At 35.4% G+C, this 15,116-nt stretch overlaps 2 protein-coding genes across 3 annotated transcripts; both read left to right on the top strand.

Annotated features, from left to right (window-relative positions):
- Nucleotides 1-2,865: 2,865 nt before the first annotated feature.
- LOC122603002 (disease resistance protein At4g27190-like) lies at nucleotides 2,866-5,314 on the top strand. Its single transcript, XM_043775615.1, has 2 exons — nucleotides 2,866-5,151; nucleotides 5,252-5,314. Exons 1-2 carry the CDS (start codon nucleotides 2,992-2,994, stop codon nucleotides 5,312-5,314), a joined length of 2,223 nt encoding a protein of 740 aa, XP_043631550.1. The 5' UTR covers nucleotides 2,866-2,991.
- A 4,251-nt stretch (nucleotides 5,315-9,565) lies between these two features.
- On the top strand, nucleotides 9,566-14,374 carry LOC122603554. 2 transcript variants are annotated; one of them, XM_043776281.1, is made up of 6 exons: nucleotides 9,566-9,881; nucleotides 10,648-10,922; nucleotides 11,246-11,897; nucleotides 12,533-12,735; nucleotides 13,221-13,465; nucleotides 13,536-14,374. In XM_043776281.1, the coding sequence occupies exons 2-6, from the start codon at nucleotides 10,651-10,653 to the stop codon at nucleotides 14,219-14,221; spliced, it is 2,058 nt and encodes a 685-aa protein (XP_043632216.1). In that variant the 5' UTR covers nucleotides 9,566-9,881; nucleotides 10,648-10,650; the 3' UTR covers nucleotides 14,222-14,374. The 2 variants fall into 2 exon arrangements, with proteins under 2 accessions (XP_043632216.1, XP_043632215.1); XM_043776280.1 differs by having other exon boundaries at nucleotides 10,645-10,922.
- The last annotated feature ends 742 nt before the right edge of the window (nucleotides 14,375-15,116 follow it).

Raw genomic sequence — 15,116 nt, 5'->3', positions numbered from 1 at the left:
GTTGGTTTATGTCTTGCTAGAAAAATTTGGTGAAGTTCATTAGTAGTGGACACCCCTAGTTCTCTCGGTTATCTTTCAACAAATGGCATAAAGTTGAGGCCGAAATTCTGAAGGGTCGATTTTTATTCTCGGTTACCACTGTGTATGGCAACATTTTTGTAGTTGGAGGTTGTTCAAGCCCTGGTAGAATGAACTGAAGATTTTTAACAAAATCTTGGCACAAGGTTATGATAGGAACTGATGGGTCGGTTTGGGGCTTTTTTCTGCAAATATGGTAAAATAATAAACATACAAAAGTTAGCTGAAATTTCAAAGGGTGGCTGTTCTTTTAATTTTAACGTTTTAAGTATTTTTTCAAACAGGCAGATTATTATCAAAAGTATAATAATACAGTACTAGCGAATGTATCTTTAGTAAAAATAATTTTTTTAGATAAGAAGCTGTTTGGGTTGATTCGAACAACTGGTTTTGACCCATACTGAAACCCCAAACTTACCCTTAAAAGTGAAGGTGTCGCGTGTTACACAACTGACCCGTTTGGCTGCCTCTGTCGACATGAATCATGTTATATAAGAAATTAATAACACTATTTTTTATTTTTTATTTTTTTTGAACGACGGGTGGGAAGGTCGTTCTATCAAGCTGAGCAGTGACATCCAAACGTGCAGTATGCTCAGGGTTCGAGGCGCCTTATACCGATGGTACCCCCAAAGGGAGCCCATTTTACGCTAAAGAGGTAAATGCCCGAGGTCAATGGGGAATACAAGATTTAATCCCATGACCTCCAAGCCAACATCCCCTCTCGCCAAGATACCCAGAAGGTACCCCGGCTTGGCTATTGCGCCAGAAGCTAGGTGCTTTAATAATACTATTATTACATACCAATGTATCTGATTACGATAACATGATTATAATAGGTTGCATCAATGAAACATGCAAGATCAAAGCCAGTTCTTGGAGTATATGAAGTTAACTTTGATAATTTGGCAATCAAAAGTCAACACAATCATTTTCTCCGGACATGAACATGCAACAGTGGAGCATCAGATGTCTATGAGGATCCATACAGACTTTCCCTTAGATATCTATCACGACACTCTATTGATTATCAGAAGTCAACATAAACAAAAGTCAACACAAGTATACAAAGCTGTCACTTCTTGATACTTGCTGTAGGTCGGATCGGGACGAGTCTTTAGATTCATGTGAGAAATCCAAAGGCTGCTAGTTGATTTTGGGGTCATCTGCTCTTGATCTGCAGTAGTTTGTAACAGGGTTATTTTATATGTACTCGGAGAGTGATAAACTCGCAGCATGATCTGCCAGTTGATTTCATGTTCGGGTCCAAACAACTCGACCACCACCGCACATTCACGAGAACTCCCCGAGGCTTGTGTCATGTGATGACTGCAGATTGTTTATGGTATCGGTTTCATGGTGTGAAGGAGATGGTGAAATTGGTGGGAGAAACTAAACAGTTAGGAAGCTAAACTTGATCTCGTGTACTTAACCTTGGTTAGACAACTACATTAGACAACGAGAAGGGGAAATAAAACCTTGGTTAGACAACTACATTTACGTAAAATATGATTCGTTACCCCAAGATGAACATATTAATTGGTTTTATTATTTTATATATAATTTGTTAGGAAGATTTATCATTTTCTTTTCTAAAAACCAAACAAGTGAGAGCTTTAAGCAACTAACACACACATCCTTTGTTTACATACTAAATCATTAATCATACACCCAACTTTTGAAATAAAAAAAGAGTAGTTTTTTAAAGAGATAGGGGATTGATAATGAAATATGGTGCAACTAAGAGGGTCCATGTGTAATTAACACTAATTAAGATGACATTTTTAGACAAAGCTTATATTCTCTAATTAATCCCTCCTCCAATGATAAGGTAGGTAGGTGGTCAAATATTGTGGTTAATTGTTTGACCTGTTATAATCAAGCAGCAGATCCAGATCCAGATCCTGCATAATCACTTCTCTGGTACACTTTTTTTTTTCTCTTTTATTTTTTTCCTTTATTGTTAAAATTTGTTATAATGATACTTCAGTAAATTGTTGACTTCACTTATAAATGTTCAAAAGGAAAGTAACTTTGCATCTCTGTTACACTTTAAATGAATTTATATGATAATAATAATTTAAATCACCCCAAAAATAGATGATTTTGACTAAAATATACTCTGTGTTACATTACTGTTTATTACCAAATATTAACTCTAAGAACCTACTGAAATGTTTTATATACATCCTCCGTAATAAATAATTGTATGGATAGTTAGTACTTATATCTGTATCTATAATCGACTGAACATATTATAGATAATAAATTTTGTTTGATATGATTTTGACTAAAATATTATTAAAATCCTTTTGAATCATTAGTTTGTATGAACGCATATACGTGTGATTTTGTAGGTCTTAGACTGAAATGGAATTTTTATCAGCAATCCTTGGTCCCGTTGTTGAATCATTATTGGTGCCTGTCAAGAGACACCTGGGATATCTCCTTTTCTCCACAAAACATGTTCGGAAAATGAGTACCAGGATGAAGAAACTGCATGATACACGGGTTGGTGTCAAAGGGCATATGGAAACAAACAGCAGATGCAACTTGGAGATACCGACTGGTGTACTAGATTGGTTGGAAGCAGTCGAAAAGACTGAGGAAGATGCTGAAAGAATTTCTAGCAACGTCCATGGGTGTTTTAATTTGAAAAAGAGGTACCGAACAGGAAGGAAGGCGTTCAAGATTGCCGGGGAAATTGAAGGTCTTATTATAGATAATACTCAGACAAGCTGGAGTGATGCTCCCAAACCTCTTGGAAAAGTGAGTTCCAAAAAGGCATCCACTTCTGCACCGTCAGATGGTGATGATGCTCACAATTTCTTCAATTCAAGAGACAAGATTTTTAAGGAGGCGCTCGGTTTCCTTCAACAAGATCACAAGGCCCAAGTGGTAGCCCTGTGCGGAATGGGTGGCGTGGGGAAGACCACAATGATGGAACAACTGAAAAAGGCTGTGGAAGATAAGAAAATGTTTGATTGGGTTGTGAAGGTGGTTATCGGGGAAAAGATGAACACATTTTATATTCAGCAAACCGTGGCAGAATACTTGCAAATTCCTTTAACCGAAACAAGTACAACAGCAAGGGCAGATCGTCTTCGCGTAACATTTGGGAACATTTCACAAGAAAGAAAACAGAAGGTTTTAGTAATATTGGATGATGTTTGGGAGAAGGCTGAGCTTAAAGACATTGGACTATGTCCTTTGCCAAACGGCTCCAAGTTGTTGCTAACATCAAGAAATGAAAACGTTTGTACACAAATTGTTGCAGAAGATGATTTAGATCTTAGAGTTGTTAGAGTAGATGTGATGGAGGAGTTAGAAGCGAATAATTTCTTTTTTCATATTTCAAAAGTTTCAGACCCGGACCTCAAAGAAATGGGAGTTAAAATCGTGAAAAGATGTGGTTTCTTACCCTTAGCCATCAAACTCATTGCAACAAACCTTAGATCTAAAGAAAAGTGGGCATGGAGGAATACGCTTCACCGTTTGAAGAAAAATGAACTCGATAAGAATGTGCAAAAAATTGTTGAGATAAGTTATAACTTTTTAGCCGATGAAGATGCTAAAGCAGTTTTTCTTCTTTGTGGTTTGTTTCCGGATGACTTCAATATTCCAATCGAGGATCTGACAAGATACGCATGGGGGCTTCAGTTGTTAAATGAAGTTCCTACTCTGGGGGACGCTAGAGACCGGACAAAAACATGTGTACTTGATCTCAAAAATGCAAACTTATTGCTCAGTAGCGATCATTCCGATTGTGTCAAAATGCACGATCTTGTGCTTGCTTTTGTGGTAGCTAAAGTTTCTAAAGGCAATCATCCATGGATCATTAACCACAGCGATGTTTCAAATTGGAGTAGAGCTGAAATGAGCAAGTCTTGCAGAAGTATTTCTTTGACATGTACGGGCATGTCTGAGTTCCCTAGCGACTTGAACTACCCAAACGTATCCCTATTGAGACTTATGAACGGCGATAAATCGCTTAAGTTTCCTGATGATTTTTATGAGAAAATGGAAAATCTTCAAGTTATGGCATGTGAGAAGTTGCAAATCTCTTCATTGCTTCAAATCTCTACCACCCTTCGAACACTCTGTCTACATCAATGCTCATTGATGTTTGATTGCTCTCCTATTGGTGATCATCTTTTGAACTTGGAAGTGCTCAGCTTTTCTGATTCTGGCATCCAATATTTACCATCTGCAATCGGGAAGCTAGTGAAGCTAAAGCTACTTGATTTGACAGGCTGTATGGATCTACGAATCGATGAAGGCGTCTTGAAAAACTTGGTCAAGCTTGAAGAGCTTTATATGGAGGTTAATGGAAAGGTTGTAAGATTCACAGATATAAACTACAAAGAATTGGCAGAACGTTCCAAGAATCTTTCTGCATTTGACTTTGAATTCGTTGAGAACAATCCTGAGTCAAAGAATATGTCATATAATAAGCTTGAAAGATTCCGTATATCTATGGGACGTTACTTAGAAAATGGTGGCCCCGATAATGTGCAAAATTCCGAGAACACGCTGATGTTAAAAGTCGCTAACAAAGATGAATTGTTGGAATCTGGAATGAATGAGTTGTTTCCGAAAACAGAAGTGCTTTACTTGGAAGCTGGCAGTGGCATGAAAAACCTTGAAGAAGTTTTACCGAAATCTGTACCTCGACACAGCTTGTTTTATAATTTAAGAGTCCTTCGTATTACCAAGTGTGTCGACTTGAGATACCTCTTTACAGTCCCAGTAGCAAGGGGCCTGCTGAAGCTTGAGCGTCTCATAATTGAGGAATGCCCTGTCATGGAAGCACTGGTATACAGCGAAGAAGAACAAGGGGTCGATGACATTAGGTTTCAGGGGCTGAAGTTTCTATATTTGAGTAATCTACCAAAGTTGGACGGTTTGTCGTCCAACACTAACAATATTGTAATCCATCTACCGCAACTACTGGAGTTGTATCTCATAGACCTTCCAAACTTGACAAGCATTTATCCGGTGGGAGACTATAAATCATCGATTATGTCCAGTGGCAGTTCTACTATTGATGATAAACCTTTCTTCAATAAACAGGTATTTGAAGATGAGTATTTTTTTATTAAAAAAAAAAAGAATATTTGTAATCTATTTGAGTATAATTTTTTATTACCTTGCAGGCTATGATCCCTTCTAGGTTGGAGGAATTGAGGATTTATCGGATGGAGGCATTGAAGAATATATGGCCGGAAGTAGTTGATGATGCCACCTGCTGCTGCTCATTGCGACAGATTAAAGTGGACAAGTGTGCCGACTTGAGATACCTGTTTACAGTCCCAGTAGCAAGGGGCCTGCTGAAGCTTGAGCGTCTCATAATTGAGGAATGCCCTGTCATGGAAGCACTGGTATACAGCGAAGAAGAACAAGGGGTCGATGACATTAGGTTTCAGGGGCTGAAGTTTCTATATTTGAGTAATCTACCAAAGTTGGACGGTTTGTCGTCCAACACTAACAATATTGTAATCCATCTACCGCAACTACTGCAGTTGGATCTCAAAGACCTTCCAAACTTGACAAGCATTTATCCGGTGGGAGAGTATAAATCATCGATTATGTCCAGTGGCAGTTCTACTATTGATGATAAACCTTTCTTCAATAAACAGGTATTTGAAGATGAGTATTTTTTTATTAAAAAAAAAAAAAGAATATTTGTAATCTATTTGAGTATAATTTTTTATTACCTTGCAGGCTATGATCCCTCCTAGGTTGTTGAAATTGAGAATTTGGAGGATGGAGGCATTGAAGAATATATGGCCGGAAGTAGTTGATGATGCCACCTGCTGCTGCTCATTGCGATGGATTAGAGTATACCAATGTGATAATCTTGTGAATGTGTTTCCGAGGAATCCGATGCCATTGTTGCCTCATCTGGAAAGGATCTGGGTTAATGGTTGTGGTTCCATTCAAGCGTTATTCGACATTGATGTTGGTGAAGAAGGCGGCGGTATTAGTAAATTGAGATTCATTCAGGTATATAACTCAGAAAGGCTTACAGAGGTGTGGAGGTTGAAAAGAGGAGGAGCTGCCGTACATATTAACCACCCTGATAATGATGATGATGATGTCATCATTTGTGGCTGCTTTCAAGCAGTTGAAGAGATAGAAATATATGACTGTAAGAGCTTTAAGAATATATTTACACCAACCACCGCTAGGTTTCATCTGGGAGCACTAAAGAAATTTCAAATAGACTACATAGACCAAGAGGTACCCAAATAATTTGTTTATATCATACGGTTATCAAATAAATTATCTTAGCTTGAAATTAATTAAAAATACTTTTGTAATGCTTTTTCTCTTTGGGTATAGACATAGGGGAAATATTAGCTACTTGGTTAGTTTTTATAATTTCTTAAACTATATGTACAACTTCTATTTTTATTTTTATTTTACTTGTTTTGATGCATTTTAGTATAAACGTTTCACATACTTCATATCTATCGGTTTGTTATAAGCCTACTATATTATCTATATGTCTTTTAGTTTAATTTTTCATTTTTTGATTTACACTTCTAAGGTGCACAGACACATGCCACACAACGTTCATTATCTCGCTTTCACTTTGGCTCAACGTCTTTTTTGAAAACAACCTTGCTACAACTTCACCTTAGGCTAGAGATAAAACTCACACATATCCCAGCCAATAATAGTTACAGCCGTATTTTTATACAAAATCACTTTCTATCATTTTTGATTATTTAAAATGTGTTAGATGACCGGACAATTTTGACCAATTACTAAGAATTGGTTCCATTTAAGACTCCATAAAAGTTTTTCGACTCGATTTAATTGGTGCCTAACACAGATTACGTATTTAAAGGTCATTCAAATCATTTGAAGAGCTTGGAAACGGGATAACTTTAAAAAAAGTAAAGAAGTTGTAATTTTGTCTTTTTCAAACCTTACCTTCTCTGACCATACTTGAAATTTGGGTAGCCAACATAAACATCACATGCAAATTGAATGTTGTTTTCGGAGAATTGTTTGGCCTAATTTAATTGGGAGGTGATTTTTACCCGGATCTTTTTGATCCACACATAAATTTTGAATATGAAATTACAGTTTTACCCTCAGTTTGTATTACACTTTACATGTCGTCGATGTAGTACTTGAAAGTTAAAAATAAAACCAACATGATCTTCAAATAATAGAAAATAGATAGAAGTGTATAACAATATGATAAAACCTCTTTCGTCTATCCATATGCAACACACTTGCATGAAGACACTACATCAAATACACATAGGGGATGTTTGATTCACAGAATATTTTCGAAGGAATTGGAATCTGCCAATGGAATTAGAGTTTGATTGAATTGGAATTTGATTAACATTACAACGACTGAACGCTGGATTCCGCGATTACCGTTTTGGGTTTCAGATCTTGCGGTTTATTGCTGTTTCTGAATTTTTGAATACGTGCGAAATTAGTGCAAGCATACACAGATGACCCGCTCGACAATTGTATGCGTTGTCTACACAACTTACAATTTACGAATTTTTTGATCAAAAATCGCCCATCAATTAACCCGCCTTCTCGAATTTTAATCAACTTCAATGGATGGATATGGACAAAATGATCCACTTGATCATCCATTAAGCTCTTCATCTTGTTATTGGTATTATTATAATATAAATTTTTATTGGGATATATGATAGTGACAAAGTTTATCAAATGTTGGAAAATGATATACATGCATTATATGTATTAGTATTAGTTTAGATATATAGAAGATTAATCTATTAGTTTTCTTAAATGCTAACTTGCTAAATGAGTAAAGCATAACAATGACTTATCGTATAGTATTATCATCGCATACATTTCATTTTAAACAAGGTATTAGCTTCCATCTTCAGTGATACATTTCCTCTGTTTATTAAGTTGTAATTATGGGTGAGTATGGGTCGTTTTTTTGCCTAAAACCAAAACTCGAACCGATCCATTCGGTTTTTAAAAAATCAAAACCATTGGATCCAGTTTTTGTTCGGTTTGGTTTGTCGATTTTCTGGTCCGGTTTAGATCGGTTTTGGTTTTGGTTTTCGTTTTTTTTATAATTTTTTTTTTTTTTTGCGTTTTTTGTTTATCATGTTATAAATTTAACTTTCAATTGTTAACAAAAAATATATGATATAGAAAGTAAAATATAGAGATGCTTTTTATTAACTAGTCATTATTTTTAGGTGTTAAAATTGGTATAATTTTTATAAAAAGAATTAATATTATTGTACGTTTCATCTAAAAGATATGTACTATTTATATAGATTTGTATATTAAAAGACAAAAAGTTTAAATATCTTAACATATTTACAAATTATAAGTAATAAATAAAATTTAATGTGATATAATTATAAAATAAAATATTTGTTTCGTCTTAGGGTTATTGTTTTTTCATTTTAGAAGTTAAGGGACGAAATCTCCAAGTAACGATCCACAACAGGGACTATTTCTGTAATTAAATTTGGGTATTATTGAGCCAATTTACGAGATTACCCATCACGTTCAAATCACGTGACCTGGTTTTAAACGGACGTTTATGACCAGGACTAAAACAGTTGACAGAACAAAGTTTTTTGGATTAAAGCTGTAATTTTTAAATGTTAGGGATGAAAGCTGCAAGCTGAACACCACAATATAGACAATTTTTTTGTAATTAACTCTAGTAATTAAGTTTGTTTAGTTTTCATAAATTAGTGTAGAAAACATGTTGATTGAATGCCTATAATTTTGTATAGTTAAGTTATATATAGTTTTTAGGTAAAAAGTTTTATATAATTTTATCATTTTAAAAGTGTGAAATTAAATAAACGAGAGACAGTGCCCGCGCTTTGCGGTGGTGAGATGGTGGAGGTGACATAGAGTATTATAGCAAAATGCCTTAGCCGTACAGACTCTGCCCTCGGATTTAAAAATTCGTCGAAAGTATATCGAATGACATCTCTAATTTAAAAATTCGTCGAAAGTATTACTGGTAAACTAGTGATAACTGATAAGTAAGAATTTTTCATATATAGTGTTGATATAGAAAGATGATGTAATAATGATTATGTGACAATTAGAATTTAGAAGTACTCTAAATGTAATAAATTAATAAAAAAAATTATGAACTATTACTTGTTGTGATTATTCAGTATTTATCTTGAATAAAACATGTATATTTTAGGACAAAATTATGTAAAATGTAAAAGTTTAATTTATAATTTTTTTTTAATATATAGAACATAAGATAGGCAAAGTCCTAGGATCATTTTCCTATAAATTAAATTACATTTGAAGGCAATAATTTTCTGATACAGTGTCAAGAAAATTACCTTATATCGGATCGAGTTTGAGGTTTAAATGGGATCCGTCGGGTTTAGGCAATAGTTGTTTTTAAATCGGGTTTGGGTTCCGGTTTCTTACTATCCACCCGACCCATTGTGGTTCTGATCACTCTCAGTGGTCTAAAAATCAAAACAAAACAAAGAAACAAAACCCTAAAAATAAAAAACCCAAAAACATATCCAAGAAGACAATTTCACCGGCAGCAGAAGAACCATCCACCAGAATCAAACCACTGCTACCGTCATTTCCATCAGTTGACGTAATGATGACGTAATCAGTCTCAGAATTATCATCAAATCCTACCTTTATGTGCGCAATTGGAGCATAATTTTCATGGGTCATTTCGATTAGTGATTGAATTGAAAGACAGTTCAAAACTTGGGTCAAATTGGTTAAAAAAAACAGAGCTTGTTTTATACAGTTTACTTCAGTTGAGAGACAGTCAGGTATTCTATCTGAGTCTTTGTTTTTTTTTTTATAAATAATTAAGATAAATGAAATGAAAAAATCTATAAAATTTGTTTTTTTTTTCTGTCACCCATAAAAAAGTCATGTTAAAATCTTGTATGATGTCTGCTGCCTTGATGGGATTGTGTTAAACCTAGATATAATATTCGCTTTGGGGTGGGTTATTTTATGACAAATTAGGACATGTGCTTTTTGTAACTTACACACTACCATGATCATCTACTACGATATACTTGACTTTTTTGTAAAAACACTAAGACTTTCCGGGGACCGGCCCACCGGAAAATCATGCGTTAGTTAACTACACATGTGTAACTTTGTTGTCTGAGGTCAAGTTACACATGTGTAAGTTAACTTACACATGCGGTGGCCGGAAAATCATGATGATCATGGTGGTGTGTAGGTAAAAAAAAACAAATGTCCTAAAATTGGTCCTAAAATAAGTGGTCCTAAAATAACTTGTACCTTCACTTTTCCCACATATATATATATATATATATTATATTAAAAATGTTTGCTTGATAACATTATCTTAAAACAATTAAGTAAGAATGAGAATGAGATTGTGGCTCTCTTATTCTTTTCGTTTTGTTATACGTTAAGGGTTGTTTTATCTGAACTGATTTTATGGGTAGAGTAATTATCCGGAGAATTTTTTATTCACATATGACTATTTGCAATGTAAACTGATAATCGGAGTAGAATCTTTGATTCACATATGACTGGTATTTTTCAAATCAGAAGTAGATGGCTAGATGGGATGAAATACTGTCCCTCCCAGTACAAAATCCACCAACTTTGGAGTTCTCGGCAAATGATCTTGTGTGGTCCAAAGTAGTAGGTTATCGTGACAATATGGATAGACTTGCTTTGGTTCCTTTTGCTAGAGTTGATGACTTTGTTCGCGGTGAATCTAACAACAAAGATTGTCCCTCAAGGTTTCATGTCGAAGCTAGGAGACGTCGCCCTCCCAAGATGTCCTGCAAGCCTAAAGTTGATGGTACCCTTGAATATATTTTGTAAGCTCTTCTCATCTTTCCTAGATTTTCGTTTCGTATTTAGAAGTAGTTATTTTTTTCTAATTGTACTTGACCTCATATATATATCAGTTTCGACTGTTTGGATATAGCCATATTACTGCTGAGTATTTGATAAACAATAAGGTTCTTTTTCATCATTTTATCTATTAATGCAACTAGATATCTGAGTAACCACTTTGTCAAGCGGTAGAAATATATCATTTTTTTAGTACTATCAAGTGTCCTCCTAATTTTGATGGTCTCACTCATGACGAGAAGTGTATTCCCAATTCCCCTGATATTTTTAGTTATCGGTTTTCTAGGTATTGGTGTTCATTTGGACCAGATGACCATAGAAAAGGAGGTGTGGTTAGACCTAGTAGGACTAGCTATGCTCCAAAGAAGAAATCTGCTGGTAGGCCTAATACAAAAAGAGGGTGTACCTGCCACTTCATAGTTAAACGCTTGATGGCCGAACCATCTGTGGCACTTGTCATATACAACCAAGATAAACATGTTGATAGAAAGGGATTGCCATGTCATGGACCACAAGACAAGAAGTCTGTAGGAACACGTGCCATGTTTGCACCGTTTATGTCAGAGGATCTACATCTACGTGTCTTGTCTTTATTACATGTTGGAATTCCAGTTGAAACAATTATGCAAAGACATAATGAATTCGTAGAGAAGCAAGGAGGCCCATGCAATATAGATGACCTTTTAACTCATAGGTATGTGAGGAAACAAGAAAGAATTATTCGACGTTCTAGTTATGAACTTGATGAAGATGATGATGTAAGCATCAGATTGTGGGTTGAAAGCCATCAGAGTCATGTATTCTTTTATGAAGATTTCTCTGATAACGGTCCATTTTTGTTGGGTATTCAAACGGAATGGCAGTTGCAGCAAATGATTCGTTTTGGCAATGGACGCCTCCTTGCTTTGGATTCAACGTTTGGCACAAATAAACTGAAGGTGTGTTTCACTGTTTTCTTGATACTCCTTCTCATAGACATTTTGATTTATGGTATATGCAGCAGTTTCAACCGTTTACTTACAAATGGGCTGTAAGAAAAGTCATGTATACTCTGTTTTTAATGCTCTAGAGTTTTTTACTAAAAGATTTAAATCACTATTGTGTTGTTTTTTTATCATCATTAATTGCTTATCTATTTAAATTTTAAACATGACAAAAAAGTGTTTGTGGGCTAACCTGGCTCGTTCTGACCCATATAAACCATATAACCTGTTTGACTCTTACCCAACCCCGGACCTCTAAATTACTGCTCATATGGAGTTGTGGACTTGTTAGTTGGTTCCAGTTTTGCAAGCGGACAAAAGTATTTTTTTAGTTGTAAAAAATGATAATGGATTTACGTTTGCTAGATACTATATAGACATATATGTTGAGAATGGCTATGTAAGCTACTAAGCTGTTCATACTTGTCACGTTTGAAATGTATTAGGAGTTCCTTTGCCTTAGAATCTAAAGTTTCTCTTTGAGTTCCTTTGTCTTAGATTCCAAAGTTTCTCTTTATGTGTGTATTTTTCCTTATGGTGTTTGTCATTTAGATAAAGTTGTTTATTTTACGGCTACAAACTTTATGCAGTGCCCAATCCAAAGTCTTGTTGTTTTCAACTCAGACAACAAAGCTATACCAGTAGCATGGATAATAGCACCAAGTTTTTCTAGATCTGCACAAACTCATGAATGGATGAGGGCTCTCTATAATAGAGTTCGCATTAAAGATCCTACTTGGAAATTGGGCGGGTTTATTGTCGATGATCCTTTATTGGACCGTGTCACTATCAGGTTTGCTCAATACTTTAACAACTCTAGTGTCAGTTTTGTACATGCCAAATTTGTTGACAGTAATTGGTGCTAAAATGTACGCACTGGGCAGTTTGTTAACTGGTCAATAGTGGCATTTTTGTTATGGTATAAGGTGTCACTTGACGCGCAGCAGTTTATCGTCCAATGACTTATCTAGAAATCGTCAATGTGTCAAGTTGGATTAGAAAGTTATATTCTTTCAGTGATGGTCCAACTTTTCAAGTAAAATTATATAGGGGGTTTATATGCTGAAAGTGAACTCGAAAGATTTTCGACCAGTGTGGCACCGTTTCTTTTTATGTTTTGCTAGTTTTTGTAACTTACCCATTTGAGCCATTTGAGGTTGAACATAACCCGGATTAACCAATTGATGTGTAAACAGGTGCTAGTTGCCTGCTCTGCCTTACTATTTGTTGGTGTATATTGATTGCATTAACTTACATGTTGCATTTGGGTGTTATCAGGGAAGTGTTTCAATGCTCCGTGTTGATCTGCTTTTGGCGGGTTCGTCATGCGTGGCATAAAAACCTAATGAAGAGATGTTCAAGTATAGAGACACGAGCAAAGTTATCAAAAACGCTTGGTCTATTAGTCAAAGACATTTCGAAAGGGTCTGGAACACTTGAATCATTTGATAAATTCATGGAAGAATTTGTAGATTGTGGGGATTTCATGGATTACTTTAAGGCAGTTTGGTATCCTAGAATGGGTTAGTAAAAGTTAACCATTTTATTTTAATTGTTAACTTCTTTCAAACTTATAGTTTGCTTTTCCAACAGGGTCTTGGATCACGGCATTGAAATCCGCACCACTTGCTAGCCAGGAGAGTTCAGCAGCTCTTGAGTTTTATCACAACCAATTAAAACTGAGGTTGCTCAATGAAACTGACTCAAGTATCTATCAACGTGCTGATTGGCTAGTCAATAAGCTGGTTACTAAAATACATTCCTACTTCTGGCTTGACGGGTATGAGGGTAAAGATGATTTTTCACGCTACTGGAAGGATGAATGGACTAGTGGTTTAACTGCTTGGGGAAATTCAAGAACAATCCCGAACACTGATGTTATCACAGAAGGTGAACGGGTCAAAGTTATTGACCAACACGATCGAGACATAGCTCATGTTATAAGGAACCCAGGCTCAGAGTATGCAGTATGCAGCTGTGATTGGGGAGAAAAGGGTAATTTGTGTGAGCATGTTTGCAAGGCTATTCAATATTGCCGCGAAAAAGGTTCCGTTTTGCCATCTCTCAGCCTACTGCAGTATAATCAAGGTTTGATCGATATGCTCAAATGCCCACCTCCTAATTCTTTTATCCGTGACCATGCCGTTTCTCTAGCTCTTTGGGTTAATGAACAACTCAATGCACAATTTGCAAAAAGTAGTCCAAATGATGGCTCTAGTAGGATGGATGAAATGTTAAATTCATGCTCACAGATGGAAGTTGACTCGGCATTATGTTGAGTGATGGCCACTTGGCTTCGATGAGTGATTTGCTGAGATAGTAAACATTTTTGACAAAAAGTAGGAATGTAATTGTACATTTTGGATGACTAATTACTGTAAGTTACCCCATACGTTGGTTCTTTATTTATATGTTGATACACTCCTTTGCCATCTTGTTTTATATTTGTGAAGTATAGTAATAATTATGTCAAAAGTTCGATAAGATAATCATAATCATCATCTAACCTGATAAATATCCACTCTGTATGATGTTTGAAAAAGATTATTGTAAGTTTTCAACCCTCTTTGGGAAAATTGATCCTCCATCTAGGTGAACCAAATATGAAAAAGGTTTTCTTCCTCAATTCCGTACCTCATAGGTCACTCCGAAATATTTTCACTAAAATACTTCTCCAGATTCCAGACTCCCATTAGATGGTCCACATTAAAACATTTACGAGACTTCAGGACTAGCTTAGTACGTTTGGGATTTTCCAGGTCCTGACACCGAGTAGTACTGACCCCGAAAACCATCAAAAATGAGTACCGGTCTTGATCTCAATCGGGATTTGATACCATTTTTTGGGATTTGGTACTTTTTGCTCACCCCTAACCACCAATTGATCTATGTCAATCCATTTTTTTTGTATTGAAGACCATTTGTAAAAATGTCAGTAGTTATCTGTTTTCAGGTGTTTTTTTTCGAGTTTTGACAATAATTGCAAGTTGGTTGTTAAAGCATAAAATGTTTATAGGACACCGACTAAAGCTGGTTATTATTATTATTTTTTTTTTCCAGTTAATCCCTTTACATTTAGATAACAAGAATGTCCAAGCAAAACTTTTATAGTTAAGGAAAATGATAAAGGTATCACTTGTTTTATTAAAATAACAAGAAAAATAATGTCGAAGC

This window comes from Erigeron canadensis, chromosome 6 (assembly GCF_010389155.1).
Source record: "Erigeron canadensis isolate Cc75 chromosome 6, C_canadensis_v1, whole genome shotgun sequence".
Lineage (NCBI taxonomy): Eukaryota > Viridiplantae > Streptophyta > Magnoliopsida > Asterales > Asteraceae > Erigeron > Erigeron canadensis.
Note: the sequence above shows the minus strand (reverse complement) of the source record. Positions and strands in the feature narration are given on the sequence as shown.

Excerpts from the sequence above, each read along its gene's own strand:
- LOC122603002 (XM_043775615.1), top strand. The coding sequence starts at position 2,992 with ATGGGTGGCGTGGGGAAGACCACAATGATGGAACAACTGAAAAAGGCT. Across the intron at positions 5,152-5,251 it reads AACCTTTCTTCAATAAACAG|GTTGGAGGAATTGAGGATTT; the intron begins GTATTTGAAGAT and ends GATCCCTTCTAG.
- LOC122603554 (XM_043776281.1), top strand. The coding sequence starts at position 10,651 with ATGGCTAGATGGGATGAAATACTGTCCCTCCCAGTACAAAATCCACCA. Across the intron at positions 11,898-12,532 it reads TTGGCACAAATAAACTGAAG|TGCCCAATCCAAAGTCTTGT; the intron begins GTGTGTTTCACT and ends AACTTTATGCAG. Across the intron at positions 13,466-13,535 it reads AGTTTGGTATCCTAGAATGG|GGTCTTGGATCACGGCATTG; the intron begins GTTAGTAAAAGT and ends CTTTTCCAACAG.